This window comes from Vulpes vulpes, chromosome 11 (assembly GCF_048418805.1).
Source record: "Vulpes vulpes isolate BD-2025 chromosome 11, VulVul3, whole genome shotgun sequence".
NCBI classification, from domain to species: domain Eukaryota; kingdom Metazoa; phylum Chordata; class Mammalia; order Carnivora; family Canidae; genus Vulpes; species Vulpes vulpes.
The window spans coordinates 100,480,709-100,508,613 of record NC_132790.1 but is presented as its reverse complement, the minus strand read 5'-3'; the positions used below and the strand labels follow the sequence as shown (position 1 = coordinate 100,508,613).

Here is a 27,905-nt window from a genome sequence, read left to right as displayed (position 1 = left end):
CAATAAGAGTGGAGGGAGGAAGTACTTTACCTTACTTGGATTCTTTCCAGTCCATCTTAATATTGAATCCGGCAAATGTGTCAGTGAATTAACGAGACACATGCCCCTTGGCCATAGTCGTCTACCGTTAATCAGAATTTGCTTGACATCTTCCATTGAATTATATTTGAACATATGGATCGGAGCTAATGCTTGCTACTGATGCTGCGGAAGAGAGAGATCGTCCGTATTTCCCAAGAAATAGAAACATGAAGCAAAGGAGGCCCATCAGAGACACTGGGTAGGCTGAGGGGTCAAGGAGACCTGGGGGGCAGGGAGAGGAATGGTCACAGGGTGAGTGAAGGCTCCAGGGCTCATTGTGGCTGGAGCGAGTCTTGTGGCCATTGCTGTCGACACGGCAGCTGCCAACATTCCCCTTCCCTGAGAAGAACCTCCACAAACCATGAGGAGATACCACCCTGCACCCTCTGAGCTTGCGATAGTCATCCTACTTTCTTAGAGTTTGGACCATTCAAATAAACCTAGATCTCTGCTCATTATTCTGAGATATTTGATATTTCCACAACACACATACTTTGGGGAGATTTTATTTGTTGTAGCACATGAAACGTTTCCTTCTTTCTGATACTCTCAACAGTCCCCTTTGCATGCTCTTCGAAACCTTCGGGAACCTGTCTGCTTCAAGGTAAAGATGTAGCCCTATCTTCTGTTTCAGCACAACATGCCCACGTCTTCCAGCAGAGGTGACGTGCTGTGTCTATGTGGTCGCAACACGAGTCACCTACTTCCTCGGTGAACACGTCGCACGGCCAGCTGTCACATAAAATCACCTTAATGCTGCAATTCTGCACGTCACTAAGCTCTGCCCATTCTAAGAGCATCATGTTTCCATAGTTACTAATGCATTTCAAAGGGGGGGTGTTGGAAAGCACAGAGCAGTTTAAAATTATAGATAACAGGAGGAAAGTAAGCAGCATAAATGTGTGATGGGCAGGATGCTGCAGGGCTGATTCCTGCACCCGGGAGGACATGGAGCCGTGGCTATCTGAATGGTCCCCACCTCTTTACCCAGTGAACTCTTAGACGCTCAAGAGGAAGTGACTCAAGGGCACAACTATATTATTTATAGTCAATAAACAGAACTGAATATAAGTGTGGGTATAACAAGTTACAGGTATGCTTCTGAGTCCCTCTGCCCCACACGTGGTGTCGGGAGACCTTCCTCGGGAGCACCCTTTCCTCTTCTTTCACAGACCAGTCATCTTCCTAAGGCAACCCCCTCTTCTTATCATATTACTCAGCACAAAAGGATACGCAGCGCGCACTGGCGGTCTTCCTGGCCACACCCCAGGCCCTCATCCAGGGGCTCGGGACACCTCTGGACCAGGCCGGTGGTGTATGTGCAGGCTGTCTCACTCTCTGGGGTGGTACTCCCTCCAGGCTGGGGCCCTCACCACCCCGCAAGGCTCACCTGTTCTCCCCAATCCACTTATCCACTACTTGGCCTTCAACAGTAGGATTCAAGCCCCACCTTCTCTCGAAGCCTTGCTGGTAACCCTCTGGTCAGAGCTGACCCTTCCCTTGCCTTCCTGCCCACAGCGTATACCTCCCTCACCTACCTCACCTCATTGGATTATAAACCCCCGTCCGTTTTATTCCCCCCCCCCCCCGCCTCACTGCTTTCAACTGTACTGCTCGAACCTTTTACAACAGGCGATGCCTTCCATTGAAGCTATGTTGGCTCGATTTCATGCCTTTTCAGTCACTTAAAGAACTTTCTAACTTTCTCAGACTCAGCCCTCTTCCTTTTTAAATGTCAACCTCATATTTAATTCACATCTCTCTTCTCTTTCCATCCCCGACCCCACCCCAGTCAAGATACTACTGGCACCTGAGAACAGAGGCAGGCAGGGCCTCCCGACCCTCAGACACCTCTCCCTCTCTCTCCCTTCCTTGCTTCATCTGGTGTTGGTCCAGGAAAACGAGGGAAAGAGAGAGACTTCTCCTTGCTGTTTGGCGAATGGAGAGTTCTGGTCCAATCCAGATCTTGGAGCCTTATCGGTTGCCCTGGCTGGTTGTCCTGGAGCTCAGAGATCAGTCTGTCAACCCTCAGCTGATGGCTTCTTACCAGCTCCTCTGATGTTTACTCTCTGCACCACTGATAGCCTGCAGTCTCATCATCTGTTTGGCTCCAATTTCCAGGGCCTGCAGGCCCAACCGGATCCTGCCTTTGCTTCTCTTCATACTTCCTCATGCCCTGGCCCCGTGTGGCATCTGCCATCTCCCCCGGGACCCTTCCTCCACACGCTGGCAGATGCCAGTGGCTTGAAAACTCAGGATGGCATCCCTCAGCATCCCTGTTTTGGGGAATGGTGGAAGGTTATAGCAGAACTATGAGTGATTTTCCTGGAGTCCTACTCTTGTTTTGGGGGTGGGAGGAGACATACCTCATTCCCTTGTAGGAGGCTGGTGAAAGGAGGAAGAGCACTGCCCTGCTCCACAAGGAGACCTCTCGTGGTCTCCCCACTCAGCCTCTCCCTATTCATTTAGGGGGAGTGGGTAAAAGTGAGTGTCAGGGCTGGTTCTGCTGAAATCTGGCTCTCAGCAAGCCCTGCAGCAGGTGGCTGGCCACCGTACTGGGCAGCTGTCTGTATAGGACTAGTCTCCTTGCCTAAGCAATGGGAAACATCGCACTAGATAACTGGCCTTCTCTCTAGCTCCTAGAATCATGAAGCCCTCTGCCCCTGGCTTGTGACACTTGATAATCAGCTTAACCACAAAGATGGGAGAAGACTGAGGGGCTGCCAACCTTCTCCTTGCTCCCCCTTTTGTGAGCACAAGTCAGTTACCTCCTCTTTAATGCTGACAAGGACTGGGTGAGTTGGGATCCATAGCTAATAGCATTCAACTTGATATAGTCTTATAATTCTCCTGAGCAATCTATTTTATATTACTTCCATTATTCTCAATTCATTTAAGCAGGTGCATCTTGTCTCCCCAGTAAGACAAAAGCTGAGGTGATCCTTAAAGTATGGTATTCAACATTTCTTTTGTTTTATGCACAGACTCTACCAGAACGGTATGCACATAATAGGGACTAAGTAAAGGGTTGTTGATTTGATGGAGGACAACATGAGTGATGGACATCAGGAGCCTGTACTGGGGCAACCTGTGGTGGCTGCCCAACATCTCTGTGATAATGAGCACTGCAGTCTCATTCTGGCCTAAAAGGCTGTGTCCACGTGACACTCAAGATAATTTCCATCCATCAAAAACTCAAGCAATCCATAATTAAAATCCAGACTTCTAGTATCAGGAAAATAAAGCATTCATAGGATTGAATGCTTGCCATTTATTCTGAAAAAAAAAATGACTTATTGTTTATGACTCAGTATAGTGCCAGAGAGAATTAGGTAAGGCAAGGAAGAAGCAAATTGCCAGCATTCCTGAAGAAATGTCTGCTTTCTCGTTTTGAAATTTGAAGGAGGGGTAGGTGGGTATTTTTGTTTTTCTCTTTGAAAGGGAAAAAAGGAAAAATAAGGACTAGGTCTCTAGCTAAAAGGGACTTTTAGTAAAAATTTGAAAGGTAATGCTAATAAATCCTCAGGATATACGTGCATTCTAATTTTTTATGTTGATATACAGTATTTCCTAAATTATAAAGTTCCATCAATTAAAAATGTACCATCCGTTTAATAATAGCTGTTCAGAACAAAGAAAGAGGACTAGAATAACTCTTGATGTTGATCATAAGACATTTCCTAACACGAACACGATAGAACGAAAATGTTGAACTATTAAGATCCGTGTTGTTCTGGGCCCTTTATTTAATCTTCTTAACAACCTGTGAGACAGATACTGTCACCATCTCCACTTTACTGATGAAAAGCTAGCGCAGCATCAAGGATAGCATACGTGGCAACGCTGGATTCAAGCAAGACTAACCACTAGAGCAAACAGCCCCAGCTTAGAAGCTCCGCACGCAAGAACGTCACCATTAGCACCACGGGCTTGTCTACGTGAGGTGTGACCATTTCCCACCACTTCCATCCCTGTTCTCCCCAGTTCAAGCCACCTTCTCCTAACTGCAGCATCTGCCTGGCCCCTTGACTTGCCCTTAGGCCTCTACGGTGAGATATCTGAGCGATCCTCATAAAGCTGACATCAGATCTTGTCACCGCTCAGCTCGAAATCCTGCAATGGCTCAGTCTCAATTCAGAATTAAAGTCCCCATCAGAGCCCACAAGGCCCTCTGAGTCCGGCTCCTGCTCTCCCCCCCGGCCCATTCCAACCTCGCTGGACTCATAACTGTTTTCAGATGCAGCAGGTACACTCAGGGCCTTTGAACTTGCTGTGTCCTCTATCTGGATTGATCTTCCCCCAGATACTCAGAAGCCTTGCTCTCTCACCTTCTTCCAGCCCACGATGAAAAGTTATCAAAAAACATCCCTGTCCATCCTCTTTAAATAGCGCACTCTAGGACCTTCTGTCCCTTGCCCTGCTTATCTTCACAGCTGGTATCGCCTCCTAATCTATGCTGAACATGGTTTCTTTCTTTGCCTATTCTAAAATATAAGCTTTTTAAAGATGTTATTTATTCATGAGAGAGAGAGAGAGAAGCAGGCTCCATGCAGGGAGCCCGACGTGGGACTTGATCCCGGGTCTCCAGGATCACACCCTGGGCTGAAGGTGGTGCTAAACCACTAAGCCCCTCGGGCCACCCAAATATAAGCTTTTTAAAGGCAAAGATGGTTTTGTTCACCCCCTGATCCTCAACACTCGGAACACTGCCTGGCGCAGAGTGGGCGCTCAGGAAGTGTTTGTTGACTGAACCCATTCGTTAGACATCCTGTCCACCTTGGTAGCTAAGAATCCACATATAGGAGCGTGATGCTCTGCGAGGATTTATTCTCTACTACCTTATGCCATTCTGAGAAACCATAAATATGAAAGACCTTTATGGGCAGTAGTGTAATAAGGTGACAGATCCGTCCACTAACTCCTGCCACACTGTAGTTAGAACCGTGCATGATAGTGTAGTAACATGCAGTCAGCAGCTCCCTAACATGGCATTGCGCTGCCTTATTTATACATCTGCACTTCCCTCAGCCTCAGTTCAAGTCAACCCCAGAGTCCTTAATTTTCTCTTTCTACACAGCTATGCACTACAAAACCTAGCATCAATTTTAATAAAATTCTCTCTTGTTCTAAACCAGAGTGGAGACCATTTAATCATTCTTTTGAGAAATAAGTGTGCTGGCAAGAGGAAGTTTTTAACCAAATAGTCTCCATTGTTGTGAAGGCTGAACAAAAAGAAATGATGGGGAAATTCAAGAGAAAAATGTCCTATTTCTATAAAAATAACTTCTCTCATTCTTAAGACAAATATATGTAGTCTCTGCGTGGCTAAGCCTGGGGCCTCAGGTCTCTGCAGCACAAAGCATTTATCTTCTTCTTCGCCTCTCTTTGGTTGGCTGATTTCCCATTTTGAAATGATGCCTAGATTGCCCTTCCTGCCCAGCTTGTACCCGGTCCAAAATGCCCAAGGAGCAGGTAAGGATCCCAGGCCATAAACTCAAGTGTTCAAGGAAGAGAGCATATTAAATTTTTTCTATAAATTAATTTCAACTCAGGGAACCCTCCTGCCAAGCTGACAGGAAATTTAACTCTCAGGCAACACTGGCTCTCTCCTTCCTTGCACACTGCTGCAGTTGTCATAGGTCCCAGGGCACCAGGACTCCCTCCACCATGGCTCCTCTGTCCACTGTACCCCGGAGGCAGCCTTTGTGCCAGACGACACGGTAATGGACTATGCTACTTTCAAGCAATATAGGGACTTTCATAGATCTTGGGAGAGGTTGAACCCCTGGCTGGGGAATCCCATCCCTCTGATACCATGGGACTACTCCCTATGAAATCCTATCACATTCTTTGGATGCTCCCAGGGACCGAGGTTATGGGGCCCCAGACCTCCCACTGAACCTCCCGTCCAACAGAACCTCAGCTTAATCTGGGAAATGCCTTTTCTCAAGCTTGACTCTCTTCAACCAGCCAAGGCTTTTGAAAACAAAAAACACTTCCTGCAAAGAAAGCATAAGCTACCTGCTTCGACAAAGGGAAAAAAACAATGCAGAGATTTGAGGAGAAGCCACAGATATTTTTTAAATGGTGTCTCTACATTTGCCTCCACTGCAACCAAATCAGAAGATCCCTTCTCTGTTCATGCATCTCAGAAGAAAATGGTATAACTCAGTGTGGGATGGAGGGACTGGGTCTGGGTTTGGGGGTGTCAAGTAGTCCTGCTGCCTGGGTTCGTGGGGGGAATTCAGACCCCTGGGTTACTGCAGCCATTGAGAGGCAGCCAGAGTGACCGGATGTGCCTTGAGGAGAACACTCAGCCAGCTCCATTTGCACATCATGTTCTGTTCAAAACCCAAGTCATTGAGGGAGTCTGGGAATTGTTACAGCACAAATTTTAATGGACCAACATGAACCTGTATTATTTAACAATATAAATAACTTGTTCCCAAAGTATAGTTTGCATGCAGGTAGTCTCGCTTTATGACTTAATCTGTTTACTACAATAAGGACTATAGTTTTATGAACCATCTTACTTTTAATGCCCCCCCCCTTCTTTATAAAAGATCAAGGGATAAGTCAGGAATGACCATCTTACGCAGACTCCCATTCTAAGCAGAAAAAAACAACAAAACAACAAAAACGTGTTAGACAAAAAAAAAAAAAGTCCTCTGCACAATCCTCTCCCAGGACCCCGCTCAGAGCTGCACTTTTGTCTTTCGGAACAACACAGCGTATGACCAACAGATAGATATTTCTCAAGGACGTGCGTGCATGCTTCGGGGTCTGAACAAACACTACAAGCACTTTCTCTCCCATAATCCATGTGATTTGGGGAATCGCCTCACATTCTTTTCTGGCCGAGGCTGGGTGGAAGTAGATAGAACAGAAACCACGGGAGACAGCAAGTGTAGGTCAGGCTTTTCAACAGCCAAGGTCAAAAGCAGACAGGATTCTTGCCGCTGAAGGAAAGAAAACTCATCGTGACCGTGAAGAGGACAAGTCTGGTAGAGAATGAAGCCTGCGCTGGGAGCCAAGACAGTTATATTGTAATATAATCCCATGGAAGCCTTTGGAGCTTATGAAAACTGAATCATTCATACACCCAATCACCCGTCCAACAGGCTTTTATTGCTCACCTACAACATGCCAGACGTTGTGCTAGCACTGGGGGTGATTAGAATATGAATGTACTAAGGCAAAAACAAACAAAAAAAAACCCATTTCTTAAAAAGTCCTATTGCAAGGATATCACCATATGCTTTAGAGCCTCAGCTAGTCGGTCTCTGTGTGTTATCGATATTGACAATTACGATGAATAACAATGGGTGTTTTACATTTCATACACATTATCTCCTATAATCTTTCCAAAAACCCCCGTAAAGGATGACCAGGTCCGTCCTACAGATCCTGGGGCCCAGAGAAAGTAAGTATTTTGCTAGTTAAGTCAAGGCTGGGTAAACAATATTATGGTGCCCTTAGCTACGATACCACGAAGCCATTCACTGTTCCTATCTGTGTTTTCTGTTCATACCTTGATCACATATATACACACACACACACACCTTGCTGGGCTAAACATATATGACAAATATTTATCCAAAAGAATCAACCAGAAAATATTGGTTTCTTCCTGAGCCACATGTAACTTTACCTACTGATACCTGAAGATGCATTATTCCAAGACAGATTTATAATAGCATGACATGGCAAAAAAAAAAAAAAAAAACCCACATCATCTCTGAAATTCCCATCAGCCTGTGGATTCTGGGATTACCCCTAAACTCAACTGTATGTTCTTAGTAGCACTGCACGGCCCCATCTAGTCCTGTCTCTGTCCTGGTTTTCTGGGCAGAGTAACAATGGACACCTAGCACCTGGACCATTCCACTGCCTCGTGACAACAAGGGAATACAGAACCTTGCCCAGAAATGTTACTTGCCAACATCAGATTCCTTTTTGTTCTGAGTCACCACTGGCGCAAATATATGCTGGTCATTATAAGGAAAAATTGGCCAGGAGCTGTCTGAACTTAAATGGAAACCAAAAGTCTGATATTTCCGATGGCACTAGAGATCATTAGGTTTTGTTTTTGTGCCTCGGTTGCTGTCATTGAAAAAGGGCATACTACTACTTGCCGCTCCCTTTCAAGGTTTTCCTCAAAGATAACAGAGAACACTAGGCTCTTTCAACCCCTTGGCTAAAATGTTTGCGTGGGACCATTGACAAAGATTTTAGTGACGTAGAATGTCACTTGGGCATTCTGATAATGGTTAGTATTTGTCTTTTGTCAAACCCCATCCCCAAATCATTCCCATCTCAAAATACCAAGGGATTCCACAGCTAATCTCCTTAGCAGAAAGAACCAGCAAGCAAAATTACAAACATGTTCTAAATATTTCTACTGCTAAAACTAATCATCGCGAAAGGTCAAACACTTTGATCAATGGTATTATCATGTGGTAGTATTGCCCTCCCGCCAAGAAATGAAGTTGATGTAGTAGACTTATTAAATCCATCACATTTGCTTCATGGGGGGCGGGGGGGGCATCGATGATCTGTAACCGAGCAGAATTAATCAGTGGAATAAATATACAGACTTTGGTTTTACTTTTCTCTTCTTTGACAACATTGGCCAATGTTGACATTGTTCCACTTGTACTAGGAAAAGGTCTTCTCCAAGTTGGAGTACAGATCCTGTTGATGATCCAGGGGGACAGCAAGGATAGATCAGGCTCTTCCCCTCCGGGCTCTCGAGTCCCACTGGCGGGGCCTTGGTGCTCACTGGTGGCTCTAAGTACACGGTCACATCTCTATCAAGGTGTCACTTTTCACGGAGTTGAAAATGCATGGGGAATTGTCCAGCCCTGTGACGGGGTCGATAGCAGCACCTTCCCAGTCCCATCTTGGAACTACCTCCTCCTCCACTACATTCTAATGCACGCCTTGATCCAGCTGTGGAGTTGAGGGCCGTAGCACACTCCTTACTTCCCTCTCACTCAAGCATCGCTTCCCCTGCAGACTCCAGGAAACACGGTCTGACCAGGAGAGACTCAATTATAGGTCACGGTTGTTTTAACCCTTGACTCCCAATTCTCAAAGGTTCCTGATTCCCAACAAACCTTTTTTCTAGCTCACTTTGATCTGGGGCCACTATCATTTCTCCCTGAATTTGATACAGCCAGGTCTTTATTGTTTGCATGCCAAGAAGGGGTAAATAGATTGAAATGACTTGGCACCCGGTGTGCCAAATCTTCCAAGCTCATCATCCTCGGCAGGGGGTGAGGGGGTGGGGGAAGGGCCGCAGGCCTTCAGAAGGGGACAGAAAGAACCGAGAACCACCACCTACCTCTACTGGCATGGAAGACAAAGATTCACAGAGGAAAACTGCAGGTGATTAAAACATTTGAAAAATCTGTGTCCGAATATGAATTTTACGAATAAAAATAAAAAGCCTCAGTGATGAAAATGACTGGCCACCCTAATGGCTTCAAGAAGAATAACACTTAATAGAAGGGTTCAGCAAAAAGAATTTCATATCCCTACAAGCAACTCCTTCTTTTCTCCCCCACAACATTGCTGTGGCAACATTACTGAGGCAGGAACAGCAGGAGTTTTGTGAAAGGGTTGAGTTCTGTTATAGGGCGAGCGCAGAGCCTCACAGGCGCACCACGTCAGGAAGAAAGGCACGCTGCTCAGCTCCCACCACCCCAGGTACCAGGATGGACTGAGATTCACAGCTCACCGATTAGTTATGAAGTTTGGATGCAGATATATTTTTTGAGCCATGGGATTTTAATTACAGCTTGATCTTTATGGCCATCCGTTGATTTTTCTATCAACGTCCACTGCCAAATCTTCCAATGTGTATGTATAGCTTGAAAGGGGGAAAAAAAAGAGAGCAAAAAAGGATATTCCCAGTAGATGCTTCCTTGAGGGGCCTAACAAGCACAGCAAGCTCAAGCAATAATTGCCATTTTAAAAAAGATTTTATTTACTTATTTGAGAGAGAGCGTGTGTGTGCATGCTTATAAGCAAGATGAGGAAGGGAGGGGCAGAGGGAGAAGCAGATTCCCCACTGAGCCAGGAGCCCAGGTGGCTCCATCCCAGGACCCCAGGATCATGACTTGAGCCAAAGGCAGATGCTTGTCTGACTGAGCCACCCAGACTCCCAAGAACTGCCCTTATAGTAAGTGCCAAGACCAAGGTAAGACTCTTTAAACTTTTTTTCACACTGGAGCTATACTCTATGAACAGGAATTTTCATTCTGATTAAAAACCTAAGCTGTAGCCTTACACAGAGAAAATCCCTGGTGCCCTGCATTTTTGATGACCCCATTATTCCTTTTGCTGTCTTGCCTCAGTCTCAGATGCTAGAGAAAGTGATGAGGATGTAGCGCCTGATACTTGGGCTCCTTTAACTCTCCCCTCTCTTGCATAACATATTAGCACCGCAGGTGTCGCAGGCTGTAGACAGCTCCTGAAAGGTGTTCCCATCCTAATTTCTGAAACCTATGAGTAGGCTACCCCATGTCGTCAACCGGACTTTGCAGAGGCGATTCAGTTAAAGATTTTGAGATGCAGAGATTATCCTGGATTAGCCGGCTGGACCCAGTGTTATCATAGGAGTCATTATAGGAAGAAGGCAAGAGGATAAAAGTGAGAAAAAAAAAGGGAGATGTGAAGACAGAACCAGAAGTGAAAAGATGTGCTTTGAAGATGAAGGGAGGAGCCACAAACTACAAAATGCAAGTGTCCTCAAGAAGCTGGAGAAGGCGAAGAAATGAATTTCTATGTTGAAGCCTCCAGAAGGAGCACAGCCCTCCCGACACCTTGATTTTAGACTTCTGACTCCCAGAACAGCGAGGGAATAAATCTGTTGGTTAAGGCACTACTTCTGCAGCTAGTTTGGTGCAGCGGCACCAGGAAAGGACTATGTTGTGAAGTGTCCAGCTTGCTTCCTAAGCATACTTGCTGTTTGCCTTCTAAATTACCTCTCTTTGAAACAGGACCACCCGAGGTCCTGCCGAAGCCCATGGGGCAACAGCGGCTGGATCTGAAGTCCTCAGGCAAGCCCCTGCTTGCTTCTCTGGGTGAGGAGTGATCCCGTGCTCCCGTGGACTAAGATCAGAGCTCCCTGCTTTCAGAAGGTGGCTTCTGGAGAAACTGAAATCTGACACTTCTTTGCAAATGAAAGAAAAGCCATTATTGAGAGAGAAGCTGTATATCAGACCACAAATTTCCCAACTGCTATTTTCTATTTAAGTAGTTTGTAGATCTTCTTTTAAAACTGAATGTTTTCTCGCAAGGTGAAAACCCTCTGAAATCAAACAGACTTTTTCTGAGCATTTCTAGTCTTTTCAGCCAATGCAAAGATTCCGTGATGCAGAGGTGCTTGTGCATGCGGAGGTAGGAAATGGAGTAATAGTGAGTCCAGAGACCTATTTCCATCAAGAGGCCGCAGAGGAATTCTTTGCTGGTTCCTGAGTTGAGAGAGGAGTGGCATTCGGTGGTAAAGCCATGTTATTTACACAATTGATTTTTATGACCAGCTTGTTGCTGTGGTCTCAGGCCAAAGAGTCTAACAACAAAAACCCAGTAACATAAAAACCAAGTTTAAAGTGGAAATTAATTTCAAAGAAATGAAAAAGAGTGTGCTTTATTAGCATATGTTCTTCAGGAAAAAGCTCGCTTTTCTTATATAAGAGCTCTGTTCAACCAGATGGGCCTTCTAGAAGAGATAAACTCATCATGGAGAACGCTGTGCCTGGAATTTCCTGCGGCTGAATCCATCCCTTCAGGGCCACACTCTTGGAAGATGTTAATTACCAATACAAAAAAAAACAAAACAAAACACTTTTCTTGTTATTAATACTAGTCCTGCACAGTTGCCTTGATCTTGAAACTTTCAAGTTTTTTTTAAATCATCTCTATAAGAGTACATCAAAAAGCAAATTACTCATGCTATAAACTGTTAGTTTTTCTCTTTGGATACCCAACTACAACTGAAACCTATAGATCAGATTTACCCCTTTTCATGTTTATTTAACCCAAGAGACTTCAACGGCTACCATTATGACCTTTAGAGCCGATGACCTTGTAAGAGTTGTCATCTACCAGCCTCATCATCCTCGTTGAGTCTAATGCGTTAGAGTTTTAAAACCTATTTCACAGCAAGTTTTTCAAAGACTAGCTCAAAATGCTAAAAATGATTTTCTCCCCAAAAACAGTAAGCCCAGCCATGAAATGCGAGCAAGGAGATAGACCAGGTTTCTGTCATTAGGTGACCTTGATATTCTTGGTCTTGAAAAATCTAGGCCCTTACTTGGAACATCCAGCACTAGATGACTTTAAGGAGATGCAGTCATTGTACAGAGGCTGTGAATGAGAGTCCTAAATTATTGTAGGGATGCAGAAAATGAAATCTGGGAGGAAAAAAACTGGAACCATCCTGAAAATTAGGAGGCTAAGTGTTAGTGATGTTCTAGTACTGGGAGGCTTACAGAACGAGAAATTATAGCTAACTCATTTTCTGTTCAACAGAGGACAGGCCAAGAAGCTTCCAGGGTACCCGGAAAGAAGCCAAATAAATCACAAGAAGGAACTTCGTCATGGTGATTTTTTTTTCTTTTTGGACTCTTGGATGATCTAGCAGCAGAACCACCAGGCTAGGTGAGCAGGTGCCAGACCAGAATGGGGACAAATCACGCCCCCCAACCAAGGTGTTAACAGGAGGCCGGGATCCTCCAGCAGGCCCCTGGGGGCCTCCCTTTGCCTCACCACTGCACCCTTACTACCTTACTCCTCATTCTGCCTTCATTTCCCAACCTGACGTGACGGTTAGGGTCCAGACAACAGACAAGAGTTCTCCAAACCCTTACTTTATTGCTTCCTTGGAAGATTTCAGAGCTTAATGAATGATTCTAATTCTTAGAAAGAAGAGCCAAATTTTTTTTTTCGTGACTGCCATGAAAGGAGATTACACAATATTTCTTTAGGGGCCTTTACAAGTAGCTACTGCACAGCACAAATTGGAAAAACAGGACAGATTTCTCATGAGGGCTGGACCAGATGGCCTGTGCGAGTGCTCTCAGAGTCCTCCCTAGTTGCCGATTCCAAGAAAAAGAATTGCTGCTGGGCTTCTGTGTTGGTTTCCAATCTGAGTAACTGAAAATCATCCTGCAATGAGGATTTTTTTTTAATGTATTTTGATTCTGACTCTCAGGAGCAGGCTTTCAAAGTAATCTCTAAAAGCATGGAGGAGAGTAAAGGATGCTCGGTACTAAAAATCCAAATGACCATTTCACATCTGGGGTTGACATGGAGCGCCGTCCTATCATCTGTGCCTGTGCCTTACAGATCTCTTTGTGAGACACCAGTTCTTCAGAGACTGTGACACTAAAGCACACTTCCATCTGGAACTTAATTTTTGTCCAGCTTCAGAACCTCCACCGCAGGGGCTCCTCTGGGGTCCTCACAACTCTAAGATGAAGAAAGCTGGTCTGGCTCGCTCATTGCACAGCAGGGCTCTGCTTCTTCCAGAGAAAAGTTTGAACTGCAAACTGTGCATATGTATAGAAGAGAATTGTCCTTTCTAGAAGCATCGTATGCACTGTGCTCCTTTCTTATGTTGAAAAATGAGACCGAACCAAGAAGGTGCAGGGTAGAAGCTGAAGGAGTGTAAGGAATCCCGAAGTCAGGGGACCTGAGTTCGGCCCTGATCCTCCCGTCACCTCCCTGAGTCACTTTGACCAAGGAACTGACCATTCTGTATAAAAATAATAGTACTGAACTAGATGGCATCTAAAGTTTCTTCAGTGCTAATATCCACTGCTAACTCCGTTACATCTAGAGATCACATAAAACTAAAAATTCTTTAAAAAATATTCTCAATATTGAAATGGAAGGGGCAGCTGGGGGGCCCAGGGGGTTAAGCATCTGCCTTTGGCTCAGGTCATGATCCCAGGGTCCTGGGATCGGGTCCCCGAGTTGGGCTCCCTGCTCAGCAGGGAGTCTGCTTCTCCCTCTCCCTCTGCCTGCCCCTGCTTGTCCTTGTTTTCCCTCTCTATCACTATCTGTCTCAAATAAAATTTTAAAATATTGAAATGGAAAATTTTAAGACTTCTTTCATAAGTTCTTCAGTCTCTATCAATATTTATTTTCTAGCTCTGAAAAGCATGGGAAACTGGTGACCAAAATATTTTTCAAACATACGATGATCCATTTGCAACACTCAATCATTTTTTATCCTAATGACTATCAGAACGGCTTTGATATTCCTGTAAAGAAAAGTAGGAGCTGACTGGTGAATTCAATTCTTCTTATGCAGGGGTTTTTCTTCTCCTAAAGGATGTTTTGAGTTAAAAAAAACAACAACTAACTAACCAAGAGTCCTAGATTTTGGTCAGATTCACTGGACCTAAATAAATCCCAATCTGTTTCTGAACATACCAATGACAGATTTTGAATCTGAAGAAATGAATTTGAAACTCAAAAGTCGAATTTATGAATCTGATTTCCTTTTTGGATATAATGGGATTTTTTTTCCTCCTCTCAGAACATTTTGGAAATTACTACAACTTCAAATATTGGCAGAACTTTTTTTAAAGAAAGGATTTCTAGAAAACGAATACACTTCCAAAGAGGGACAGTGAATGGGTTGGGTTTAGAGACTTCATCTGTAACAAACCAATTGAGGATTACAGCTGGAGGATGAGCTGCTTCTGGAAATGCTTCAGAGACATTCCTCCACTTGTATGTGCCGCGCACACGCACAGAGCCATGGAACTGGAGCAACGTTTGCCTAACAACTTCCGGGAGGCTGCCTCCCCTCCTACCATTTTCTCACCATCCCATGGATGCCAGACTTCTGACTGCTGCCTTGCAGAGGTGGAATTAACTCTAGGAGACTGAATCAGCAACTAATTTTCAGGAAGGTTTCTCCACCTCCCCATTCTCACCATTTTGCTTTGAGGAAGAGGGGAAAGCCCACACCCATGGGTGTCAGTACAAACGACAATGGCATTCCTTATCAAAGGGGGGGAAAGAAAGACTGGCATTCTAAATAACCAAGCTGCTCTCTTCTCTGGACTGAAATCAAGTATTTCTATTTGAAACACAGCCACAGAGCTGGCTCTTCTCTTCCTCCCTCTTCAGCCCACTATTTCCTCCTACTTTTCCCCATTCGCGTGCGCACGCGCGCACACACACACACACTCTTGGTGCCTTTTACGTAATTGGCTGACAAGATTGATCTTTCACTTCAATTGCTTTGATTCAAAATCTGCCCACCATTCGTGGGAGGTAAAGAATGGTAGAGGACACGTGTGCTTTAATAAAGAGGCTGTGAAAGGAAGCATGGGAGAGGCATGTGGCCGGAGTCTTCTCTGGGGTCTTGATTCTCTGCAGGAAAGTAAGGAAGGCTATGGAATTAAATTCTCTTCCTTCACATTTACAACCTTTTATTTATTTATTTTTTTTGTGGAACAATTGCGTTTAATCCCCCCCCCCCCGTTTTTTTTAAGATTCTACTTATTTATTCATGAGAGACACAGAGAGGGAGGCAGAGGGAGGAGCAGGCTCCCTGCAGGGAGCCGGATGTGGGACTCCATCCCAGGACACTGGGGTCACGCCCTGAGCCGGGGGCAGATGCTCAACCACTCAGTCACCCAGGCGTCCCGGGTTAATCCTCTTTTAATGGAACTTTAACCAGACAACCTGTTCAAAAATCAGCAACTTCCACTGCTGATGTACACTTGATGTCTAAGTGGGTTACCCCGGCCTCCGAGGTGCCAGACCCTGACCCCGTCTTACCTCTACAGGATGCTCTCGCCCCACTGCCCTGCACAGACCCTCTGCTCTATTCCAGTATGTCTCACCACTGCATGCACGCTCTTTGGGACATGCTGCCCACCCCTGCTGCAGCCTGCTCCTCGATCTCTGTCCAGCTTGGTGTTTCTCCTTCCTCAATACTGAGCTTCATTGGCTCTCCTCATGCGACCTCTCCCTGACTCCTACAGCCTCTGCTGCAGGAGGTCTCCTCAAACTACAGCAATAATTATTTTCCGTACCACTATGCAGCCTTCTTGGGTAGGTATCTAGTCACACCAAACCGTAGACAACCCTCTCGCTTTGTATCGCCAGCATTTAACATGGGGTCCCACAGGCGTAGCCGTGCACTTTCTAAGCATTCATGGACTACCCATCGCATGCCAAGTGCCAGGTTAGACTCTGGAGTTACAGAGAGGAATAAATTCCAAAACTCAAGCTGCTCACAGACTAATGGGGGAAGCTACAGACATAAATAGGTAAGAGCAACACTATGCAATCAATAATTTCCATAACAGAAATAAGAACCAGTTGCAGTAGAGGCATTGACGAGCACTCATTTCATGCTATATGGAGTAGAGCTGGGGTAGGTTTCACTGAGAAGGTCATGCTAGAGTTAGGTGTTGGAGGATGCATAGGAATTTGCCTGACCAAGTGAGGTAGGAAAATTCTAGATCAGAAGGACGAAAATGGAAAATGATACAGAAGCATAAAGCACCAAGAAGGTTCAGAGTACTATGACGGGTCCTTCTCTCAGGTAGGTATTTCTGATGAAGCATGTGGTCATCAGAGGAAAGATGAAGATAGCGACCGGGAAAAACCGATAGAAACCACACCACGAAGGACCTCTGGTGCCATGTTAGATGATTCTCATTGTATTCTCTGAGCTACTGAATGGCACTGAAGAAATCTGAGGATAAAAATGTAATCTGAAGCTATCTAAAGCATCCTGAGAATAATGACCCCAACCTTATTTTTTAAAAACCATTCACCCACCAAGCAACAAACTGAAACATCCATACCATGGAATACCACTCAGCGATAAAAGGAATGAACTATTTAAAAAAAAAAAAAAAAGGAATGAACTATTGAGACATGCAACAATTCAGATGCATCTGAATTATACAGGGTGCAAAAAAAACCCCAAAGATTACCAAAAAAAAAAATCCATTTACAGAAGTGCTCTTGAAACAAGAAAATTATGGAGCTGGATCAGAGTAGTGGTTGCCAAAGAAGAGGGGCTGGAATGGTGTATGGATGTGGTAATAAAGGGGGAGCGTGAAGGGGCCCTCGTGGTGATAGAACAATTGGGACTCTTCACTGGAGTGGCAGTTATGGGAACTTCTACCTCTGATAAAAACCACAGACATGTAAACATACACAAATATGAATAACGTGTAACTGGTAAAATCCAAATAAATTCTGTGGATTATACCAATGTCAATTCACTAGTTTCTTTTTTCTTTTTTTTTTTTTATTTATGATAGTCACCGAGAGAGAGAGACAGAGACATGGGCAGAGGGAGAAGCAGGCTCCATGCACTGGGAGCCCGACGTGGGATTTGATCCCGGGTCTCCAGGATCGCGCCCTGGGCCAAAGGCAGGCACTAAACTGCTGAGCCACCCAGGGATCCCAATTCACTAGTTTCGATGTTATGCTATAGTTATGGAAGATATTACCACCAGAGAAAACTGGATTAAGTGTATACAGAAATTTTCCATATTTTTTCCTGCAAATTCCTAGGAATCTATAAGTATTCCAAAAAAAATTTTAAGTGACAAAAATGGTAAAAACGTGATTAACTTAAAAAACTGGGGGAAAAATAACCTTTTAAAGTGGAATTTAAAGATTATTGCTCAACAATATTGATTCTTATAATGAATTCTCTTGATTTCAAAGCCTGTTTTATGCAACATTACAGTACAATGTTTTATTGACATTGATGTTTATGTTACAGGTAAGATTTTTCTAGATGAAATTGGGTCCATCAATGTTCAAATTGTTCTAGGACTAAAGTAACAATTTTAGAATGGGGGTCGGTAGCTTATCAGCACAAAGATGCTCAATTCTGAACGACAAAGGCTCTGGGACCATGTCAAATACTAGTAGGATCCTCCTAAAACGGTTATTTTAAAAAAGACACCCAACCAATCAAATAAAAACAATAAAACAAATCTGATTTAACTTCTATTCTCAGTGATTTGGCTTTCCTAAGATGAGAGGTATGCACCGATCTACATCTATCATGTATGGTTACAGAGTGTACATCAAACTCAAATACAATGTGACGAACTGAGATTAAAAACACACTAAAGTAAAATAAAGGAACTCTCATGTGTTAACAAAGCACAAGTGTAAAAACCATAAGAAATGAAATAGTCTTATGTTATTTACATAGGGCCTAGTCCCCAGGATGAACGTTAGGTGGAATCCTGTTCTCTGAACAGGGCTGAAAGTAGTATTTGAATAGCAGATTTCTCTAGCAGACTTTTTTTTTTTTTTCCATCCTTAGCCTTGAAACAATAGCTAACTTTACGCAAGATTTTTGCAAAATGGTAGCGTGACGGTAACAGTGACTGAGTATTTTACTCTTGCAGAATTCGGATGCTTCACACGAGTGTACATTAACTCTTTCTAAAACCCCAAGTTCGTGAGCTCCTAATTAATGGATAATAATCACGGGCTACGAGTTGGGCTTTAAAAATTACAAGTCATTAAATGAGCATTCAACATTCTACTTGTTTATCGGGGATTATAAACAGCAGGTCCTCAATGGTCAGGTGACCCTTTATGTAGCAGTGTAAGTCCCTGGGTTGGCAAATAGGTGGCAGATCTAGACAATTCCTCATGCCCCAAGATACAACCATAATTCTGGAGCTGAAGACAGAGATGGTATCTCAAAATGGAGAAGTCGAGGTAGCCCAGGCATGACCATCACCCTCCTAAAATACAGCCTTCCTAAGAATGTCTCCTAATAGAGATTATCTGTTTTCTTGTGATCTGCTTCCCCAACCTGAATGTATGCCCCAGACCTAGTCTGCTTTCGGCACCAGTTTTGTGAAACTGGTTCGAGTAGGGTTCCTGGTGCAGAATAGGTGCTCAATAAATATCCGTTGACTAAAATACCTCCTTCACTCTAACACTGCTTTTTTGGCAAAAAAGAAGAGTGAGTGGTAGACACGTTTCAAATGCTGATGAAAGCTGGGGGCCTCCCCTTGGGGAAAATATGTACAAAAAGACTTTAAAAAATTCTTCTATATTTCATAGATCTCAGATTCAGCTATGCCTATGGAAATCCTTTTCAAGGATGAAGTTATTGTAAACACAGCCACTTTTTAAATTTTTGCTATTTGTTATAACATGATATTTTAGGGACATTAAGATCAAAGCAAGGATAATTCATAACATGATATTTTAGGGACATTAAGATCAAAGACAAGGATAATTCAGCTAATTAAAATAGTTCTATCATATTTTGTGGAGCGTAGAGCTAGTCCCTCCCTCCCTTTCTCTGTCCCCAACCCTAAGAAAGCCTTAGTGTACACTTAGCGTAATCTCATCAGCTCTTTCCTGCAGGCACTCCGAGTGGAATTTGAAGGAGAGAGGGGTTAAGTCACACTCGCACACACCCACAACCACCTGCCTATCATAGGGAAAATGGTTCAGAATCAGAGGGGAGAAGCTTGTCCCATCACCATAAACAACAAACGACTCAAAGAAAACTGAAAAGCCACAGATGGCTAACTTTTTGTCAGAAGAGCTGTACTCAGTTGCCAGTAACGGAAGATGCCCAAGTGAACCTTACTTGCACGTTGAACTTCCGTAAAGAGAGGATCACTATCCAATCGGCCGAGCTGTAAATGCGACCAGCAAAACCTTAATGGAAATCTCCTGCCCTCTGAACAGCTTCACAAAACCAGACACAGTGACGCATAAGCAACTATGCAACTCTGCCACAGGAGGTGAAGGCGTTGCTATTTCTCCTGATTCACCAAGAGAAAGCTCACGGTGCTGCTAACAGGCCGGCGGCTGCAGTTCCAGTGGCCTCTGTGACCTGCCTCATCTGAGCGGCCGTTCCCAGGGGCCCCGCTGGTCTCGCGCAGCAGCCCAGCCGCATGCAGCGCCGTGTCCGTGGGGCAGGGCTGCGTGTGCGCCACACAAGCAGGACAAAGTGCCAGTGCACCGGGGACTGCAGTCCCAGCACACCAGCAGCGTGGGGCCCACTCGCCGCCACGGAAAGACTGAGAAAAGCAAGAGTTGCCTGGAGTCAGGCTGCTGGCATCGTCCTGCAGTCCTGGGGCAAAGAGCTTTAGCTCTGATTTTCCAGTGGCATCCCTGCCGCCACACACACGCCTTTCTTTTGGAATGGCTCCAGAATAGAGCAAAACAACCGTGCTTGGTGTTTTTGCAACGAGAAGCCCTCCTGTGACCCCACTAAGAAACTTTTTCAAGGGTAACGGTTATAGAAATTGGTTTAAATGCCTATTCCCGAAATCCCACACGCAAAGTCTTAGGTGTGTGCATGATTTCAACCGCATCAAGTTCCTTCCATTCCAAAACCTGGTTCCTAACAAAGATGAGGGATGGTTAAACGGAAATAATCGACAAAAACCGTATCTGCACAGCAGAATAACCAAAGCCTTGGGAATACACATCATTAGCTTCTCTCCTCTACACCTACAAATGCTTTGAGACGAAGGCACAGGCGTAGGTTTAAGGAATACAGCCAGGAAGGCTCAGGGCAAAGCAGAGAGCAGGAGATGGCAGGAGTCACATAATTGAATAATGAAATTTTCTACTTATCAGATTTAAGTCATCCCGTATTAAGGAGAGCATCAACTATTACCAGGAAGGTTTCCAACTATGGAAAACCACCCAGAGGAAGAGGGAGCTGAAAAATTCATGAGGAAGCTCCTTAAAATAATTAACTTTTTTTCCTGCATATTTCACAAGAAGTTCTCCATTTTAGTTCGGGGCAGTCGTTTACCTCCAAATGGGTCAACGCTCTGCCTGTTTTACCTTCAAGGGTGTTTCCTCCTGCAACAAAACTTCCCTAAGAGCTGGCCCAGCGTTTGCTGCCTTGGTCCTTTGAGGGATAAATAAGAACAGCGTCCGAGGTGGGGAAGTAGTGTGATCGCAGGAAGCGGAGCCTGTGGCACGACAGGGGGCCAACACCTTTGCTTTTGGAAAAACTGCCTGATCTCCCGAGCTCTTGCAGCAGCTGCGTTAGTCCGCGCGGACTGGCAGCGGCAGCCCAGGTGCTCCCGGGCAGGTGCGTCCCTAAAGATGCCAGCTCCGCACAGCACAGCCCCCGGGGCCCCCCAGCTAACCAGTAGTTTGGAGACACCCGAGGATCCTAAATCATCCCCCCCCCCACTCCCCAGGGTGGGCATGGGGGGTCGGCCACTTTGGGGGACCCCGTGAACTGCCCCCACCGCACCTGCGCAGACCCAGAAGCCCCGGCGGCGGGGGCCCCGCATCCTACCTATATTTCATGCCAGTCTGCTTCGCGGTGGACTCCTTGAGAGAAATGTGATGCTGGGGGGTGAAGGTGCCCAGGCTGCGCGCGATGATCGCGACCGTGCGGAACTTGGCCCGCGCGGCGTTCACCACATTGGGGGCGGCGGAGCTCTGCTTGCTCAGAAGTCGGTCCTCCCCATTCCGGCTCTTGAGGTTGTGCTCTGTGCAGGCTATGGAGACTTGCATCGCTCCCCCGGGCGCGCACGGCCCCGCGCAGCAGCCCGGCCGGGACGCAGGCGGTCACGCGAGGTGGAGCGGCCGCGGGGTCCGCGCTGCGCTCGGCGGGGGAGGGGGGGGTGCGCCGTCGGTCCTCCGGGCTCACCTGGGAGCTGGGACGGGGGGGGGGGATGCACCGTGGGTCCTCCGGGCTCACCTGGGAGCTGGGACAGGGTGGGGGGATGCACCGTGGGTCCTCCGGGCTCACCTGGGAGCTGGGACGGGGGGGGGGGGATGCACCGTGGGTCCTCCGGGCTCACCTGGGAGCTGGGACGGGGGGGGGGGTGCACCGTGGGTCCTCCGGGCTCACCTGGGAGCTGGGACAGGGTGGGGGGATGCACCGTGGGTCCTCCGGGCTCACCTGGGAGCTGGGACGGGGGGGGGGGGTGCACCGTGGGTCCTCCGGGCTCACCTGGGAGCTGGGACAGGGTGGGGGGATGCACCGTGGGTCCTCCGGGCTCACCTGGGAGCTGGGACGGGGGGGGGGGGGGTGCACCGTGGGTCCTCCGGGCTCACCTGGGAGCTGGGCGCCGGGATGGAGGGGGATGCACCGTCGGTCCTCGGGGCTCACCTGGGAGCTGGGCGCCGGGAGCAGGGACAGGGGTGGGGGGTGCACCGTCGGTGCGCGGGGCTCACCTGGGCGCTGGGATGCGGGGATGCACCGTCGGTCCCCGGGGCTCACCCGGGAGCTGGGCGCTGGGACAGGGCGGGGGGATGCACCGTCGGCGCTCGGGGCTCACCTGGGAGCCGGGCGCCGGGACGCGGAGGGAGGGAGCGGCCGGGCGCGAAGTTGGCGGCGCAGCAGCCGGAGCGCGGAGCGGGCTCGCCGAGCTCCGGGGCCGCCCGCCCGCCCGCCCGAGCGGCCAGATCCCCGCGGCGCCGAGCCTCCCGCAGCCTCCCGCAGCCGCGCCGCCGCCGCCGAGTGCGCGCAGCCCCGCCAGCGCCGGTGCGCCGGGTCCGGGCGCGGGCTCGCTCCGGGCGGGGGCTCCCAGGCGCGCGGGCTGGCGGCAGGACGCGGCTCCCTCGGGCCACGGCCGGGCGCTCCGCGGGCACGCGGCTCCGCTCCCGCCGCCCCCGCCGCTCCGCTCCCGCCGCTCCCGCCGCCGCCGCCGCCGCAGGCTGGTCCCCGGGGACCGCGCCCCGCCCCCACCCCCCCGCGCCCGGCTCCGCTCCTCGCGGGGGAGCCCGGGCTGCACGCAGGGCGCCGAGCGCGCGGGCAGCGGCCACTCCCCGCCCCCCCCCGGCGCTCGCTGCCGGACTCCGCTCGGACCCGCACCGAATCCTGCTGCAGCTCCGCCGCGGGAGCCGGGGGGCGGGGAGGGGGAGGGGAGCTGCTGCCCCAGAACGCGCGGGGGCACCGCACGTGCATGCGCGGGCCGGGCTGCCCCGACCCCTGCTGGAGACGCGGGTCCGCCTGAGCCCCGCCCGGGTCACGGCCCCTGCATAACCCCGGCGGAGGTCGTGGCCCCTGCACACCTGCTCCCTGATGGGGGCGGGGCGGGACCCCCGTGCGTGCGCGGGCTGGGCTGCCCCGACCCCTGCTGGAGACCCGCCTGAGCCCAGCCGAAGTCATGGCCCCTGCATAACCCCGGCCGAGGTCGTGACCCCTGCACACCTGCTCCCTGATGGGGGCGGGGCGGGACCCCCGTGCATGCGCGGGCCAGGATGCCCTGACCCCTGCTGGAGACCCGCCTGAGCCCAGCTGAAGTCATGGCCCCTGCACACCTGCTCCCTGATCCGGGGGGGGGGGGGGGTTGGGGGGGGGGACCACCGTGCATGCCCCGGCCAGGCTGCCCCGACCCTTGCTGGAGACCCGTCTGAGCCCCAGCCGAAGTCATGGCTCCTGCACACCCCCGGCCGAGGTCGTGGCCCCTGCACACCTGCTCCCTGGGGGCGGGAGTGAGGGGCTTGAAGCGTCCTCAGGGCCACAGTACAGGCACGCGGGACTCAAGCCCACTAACTCGCTGGAAGATCCACCCCGGACCTCAGAGGACCGAGGAGTGGGCCGGGGGCAGCAAGTTGGCACCAGCCAGAAGGGGCCACCCTGGGTGAGCACCCGGAAGGTCCAGGCCAGCCGGCGATGCCCAAACGCTGTCCCCTCCCTGGTCACCAGTGAGCAGCGAAACCTCCTCCTTGACTTTGAATCCACGGGAGGCAGACACATCTCGTGGGGCAGCGTCAGGTGCCAAGGAGCTGCTCCATAAATGGGGCTGAACAAAACTAAGCAGCCATCGGCTGATAATTTACCTATTTGAAATTCAGGGAAGGTAGACCCATTTTATAGATATGCCTAATAGAATCGTGGCTTCTGCAAAGTCAGTTTTTTAAAGATTTTTACTTATTTATTCATGATAGAGGCAGAAAGAGAAGCAGGTGCCATGCAGGGAGCCTGACGCAGGGCTCGATCCCTGGACCCCAGGATCACACCCCCGGCCAAAGGCAGGTGCCAAACCGCTGAGCCAACCAGGGATCCCCCAAAGTCAGTTTTCTAAGCGTGGTTCCCAACAGACATTGCTGTCCAGCAAAAAGGAACAGTGTTTAAATCAACAGTATCTGTGAGCACCACCTCTCTACTGGGCAATAGAGACATGGGGGAGAGGAAGCACGGTCCCTCCCCGTCAAGGAATTGGCAATCTGTGTGGGAAGGACAAAGTCTTAAAGGGGCTAATTAACAAGTCATGGGTGCATCAGTGTTCAGATGAGTGGTACAGACGCTAAATATGCTAGAGTTAAGCAGGGGAGTAATTCCAGAAGGCTACAGAAAGTTCTTTGATTCATTCCCCACATTTCTACTGAGTCTCTACTGGACAGCAGACTCTGCTTGCTGCTGGGGCCCAAAGACGGCTTAGAGGCTGGACCTCAAGGAGCTCACGGAAGCCTGGGCAGCCCTCAGAGAAGTGGGACTTTGCCGGGGTGGAAAGGGAGGTGAACCTGATGAACAGGAGAGGAGGGAGGTGGTCTTCCCAGGGGTTGGCAAGTGTGGGGAGAACACATGTTCTGGCTGTGTCTGTGTGCTTTAAGGAGAGAGGAAAAAAGAAAAAAAAAAAAAAGCAGGTCTGACCACTTCTTCCCAGCTAAATTAAGTTATAGGAATGAAAATTTTAAGTAGAATATGTGCTTATTTTGGATTCTACTCCAGAGATGAATCTCAACATTTTATAACCCGCAGATAAGGTTTAAATCACATTGTGGAAGCTCGTCCTTTATTCTTCGTGACCTTCCCGCTCCTTACTTTAGAAAGTGAGCATACTACCTACTGTTCAGTGGTGGAGAAATAACCTTAGGTTGGGGTAAGGGTTGTGCAAAGGGACAGTTGATGTCTTCTTTTTACCCTTGGCTCCCAGGAGGGAGTTCTTGAAGATAGCTGCGTTCCCTGGAATAAATAACAGTGGGCAGAGAGGAAGCACATCATTAGAACCTTTATGTTTTCACACTAAGCTGGCTCATCGGAGATGATCAATGTGAATCAAGAGGAGAGTCAAAATGAGAAGAGGAAGAAGTGGGAGGAATCCAAAGGAACAGCTCAGAAAAAGAGGAAACTAAAGCAGCCTGGGAGGCAAGGCAGAGCGTGGTGATCACCACAGGCCCAGAGGGGTCAGGAGTTTCCTTGGGCCCTGGCTGTGGGGGAGGACGTGCGAGAAGCTGGCTGAGGCCTGACGTAAGTAAGCGGCCTCCCGATTTCCAAGGGAGGGGTGGTGTGGGGGGTGCAGGAGATCTGCACGCGGCTAGCCAAGACGGCTTTCGGGTTTCCCTGAAAGCATAACCAAAACCAGGTCGGGGAGGAGGTTATCAGAACAAAGCAGGCTATGCGGAGCGCCTCCGAGTCACCTTTCCATCCCCCACAGGACCAAGCAGAGCCTTATATAGAGCAGGCCCTCACTGTATGAATAATTGAGAGGGAGATGGGAAGCAGAGGAGAGAAGGAGGCAGGAAGGGAGGTATATGGGAAGATGCCAAATTCTTGGATAAACTTGATTCCTTAAAAAGAAAAAAGAAAATCCTGCACGTTCTAGTTTCACACAGCCTGCTTACTTAAAGGGAGCCAATAATTGCCCCACATTCACATCGGCACCTCTTGTGTATTGAGGAGCATCCGCCTTTAGTCTGCCTCAAAGAGAATCAAAGAATGGAGACCAGAGGATCCCTTGCAGCGCAAGCCTCTTTCTTGCTGCCCGCAGTGTGCCTCTTCAGATCCGATACCACGTAGGCTTTGACAGCCACCAGCAGCTGGGTGACTTACCCAGCTGTCCTCACCCTGCCCAGCATTAATGGAGCAGTAGGTCTCAGGAGTCTGGGAATTAGATAATGGCTGGCTGGGAGAACGCTCATTCCTAATAAATTAGTGCTAACAGGCCACATGCTGATTGCGGTAGGAAATGACATGGGAATCCTGTTATTGTCATACAATAGGATTTTGGAACAGTTATTTCAGATTCAAATAAGACCCACAGATGATAGAATCATAGATGTAGCTATAGATGCAGATACAGAGGCTGTGGATTAAAATGGGTCCACCTCCCCCCACCCATTCATATGTTGAAGTCCTAATTTGAAGTGCCTCAGCAGGCGATGGTATAGGAGACAGTGTTTAGGGAAGTAACTGAGGTAAAATGAGGTTATTCAGGCAGGCCCTAATCCAATGTGACTGGTGTTTCTGTGAGAAGAGGCTATTAGGACACTGATACACATGGAGGGAAGATCCTGTGAAGATACAGGGAGAAAACAGCTTCTACGGGCCAACGAGAGAAACTGACCCTGCTCACACCCTGACCTTGGATTTCTGGTCTCCAGAATGACAATAGAAATTTCTTTGGTTTCAGCCCCTCATCTATGGTATTTTGTTACGGCAGCCCTCACAAACCAGTACAAGTATATTGCTTTTTTTTTTTATTTTAAATACTTATATTACTGGTCAAGAGAATATTGGAATGCTCTGGAGAAGATGCTCCTAAAAGCCATTATTAGACCACAGCGATATTATTGCGCTACTCTATACAACCTGAGCCAACGATGTAAGTGTACTGCAAAGAAGAGCTCTAAATATAACTCCTATTTGTTCCATTCCACAAAGTTGTAAAAGCCTCTACAAGGCAACCCTTGATACAAGAAGTGATGGTTTAAGACATTTCTAGTACTTCCCCCGCTCTTTTTTTAAGAAGATTTGAGAGAGTGGGGTGCCTGCGTGCAGGGGGAGGGACAGAGGAAGAGGGAGAGGGAGAGCGCAAATCCCAATCCCAAGGAGACCCTGCTGAGCGCAGAGCCATGCAGAGCTGGATCCCACGACCCTGAGATCATGCCCCGGGCTGAAATCAAGAGTCAGTCACCCAACCAAGTGAGCCACCCAGGTGCCCTTCCCTTATTAACACTCTCCTTATTCTGCCAATTTTCCCTTTCAAGGGCTTGCTTTACAGGGGCTCGTGTAACCAGCAACATTAGACGTGTCATGGGGTGGTGGCAAGAGACCTGTACCAGCAGACAAAGGCCTGGGCTCCAAACCCAGCTCTGTCGCTCTGCCTGTGACCTCGGGGGTCATCCTAATACTCCGCACCACTGTTCTCTCCTCATCTGACATAGGAGAGGGCTCCACAGATTCAGCAGGAAGCTTTTGCGGAGAGCTGTGGAGGTTACAGGATCACGGAGAGCCAAATTAATCGCTTACTCTGCAGTTTCCCCTGGATCTCAGCTGGTCTCGATTTATTACCTGATACTTGGAATTCTTTGACATTAACGTCAAAGGGTCATTGAGTCGTGGCGACAGAGCCGCTTAGAGGCGGACTGCAGGCTACTGAACTTGCCCCCTGTCTTCTCAGGCTCATCATAGAGTCTTCCGCTAACATGGAAGGACTCTAGAGTGTGGGGTCAGCGGGAGCGGGGTGTGAACCCCAGCCCTGCCGTCCTCTTCCTCCCTTCGCCCACGAGCAGGATGCTCCACCTCCCTGCACCTTGGCGTCCTCACACAAAATGGTGCAAGAATAGGCCTCTCTGGATGCATGTAGGAATTACAAGCAATCGTACTGGGCCTACAGTAGGCACTTGGTAACTGCTAAGCATCCATCTCCATTTGTCAAAGGCAGGGCTGTTAGAAGTCCTTAATCTCTCAAACAGGCTCTACCAGGAGACCCCAGCAATTACTACCACCAGTAAGATGTAGACCATACTTCCTATATCCTAGGAGCTCTCAACATTCGGCATGCACGGACTCAATCTGCACATAATCCCATGGGGAGTAATAGGTTTTCAACACCGTTCTAGAGAGGAGGAAA

The 27,905-nt window shown here is 48.2% G+C and overlaps 1 protein-coding gene across 7 annotated transcripts in view; it reads right to left on the bottom strand.

The window, feature by feature from the left end:
- The window catches only part of KCNAB1 (potassium voltage-gated channel subfamily A regulatory beta subunit 1), a 362,126-nt gene that overhangs the window by 213,793 nt on the left and 120,428 nt on the right, over positions 1 to 27,905 (bottom strand). The window contains exons 1-2 of one of the 7 annotated variants that reach the window (XM_026006136.2): positions 22,279 to 22,738; positions 21,392 to 21,755 (exon numbers count right to left, since the gene is read on the bottom strand). The exons of 2 other annotated variants lie outside the window; for them this stretch is intronic. In XM_026006136.2, coding sequence (XP_025861921.1) covers positions 21,392 to 21,612 — 221 coding nt within the window. In that variant the 5' untranslated portion in view covers positions 21,613 to 21,755; positions 22,279 to 22,738. Of the gene's footprint in view, positions 1 to 19,711; positions 20,331 to 21,391; positions 21,756 to 21,799; positions 21,864 to 22,158; positions 22,739 to 27,905 lie in introns of those variants that run through there. 4 more of the 7 variants (XM_026006137.2, XM_072727226.1, XM_026006132.2 and 1 more) reach the window with 4 other exon arrangements.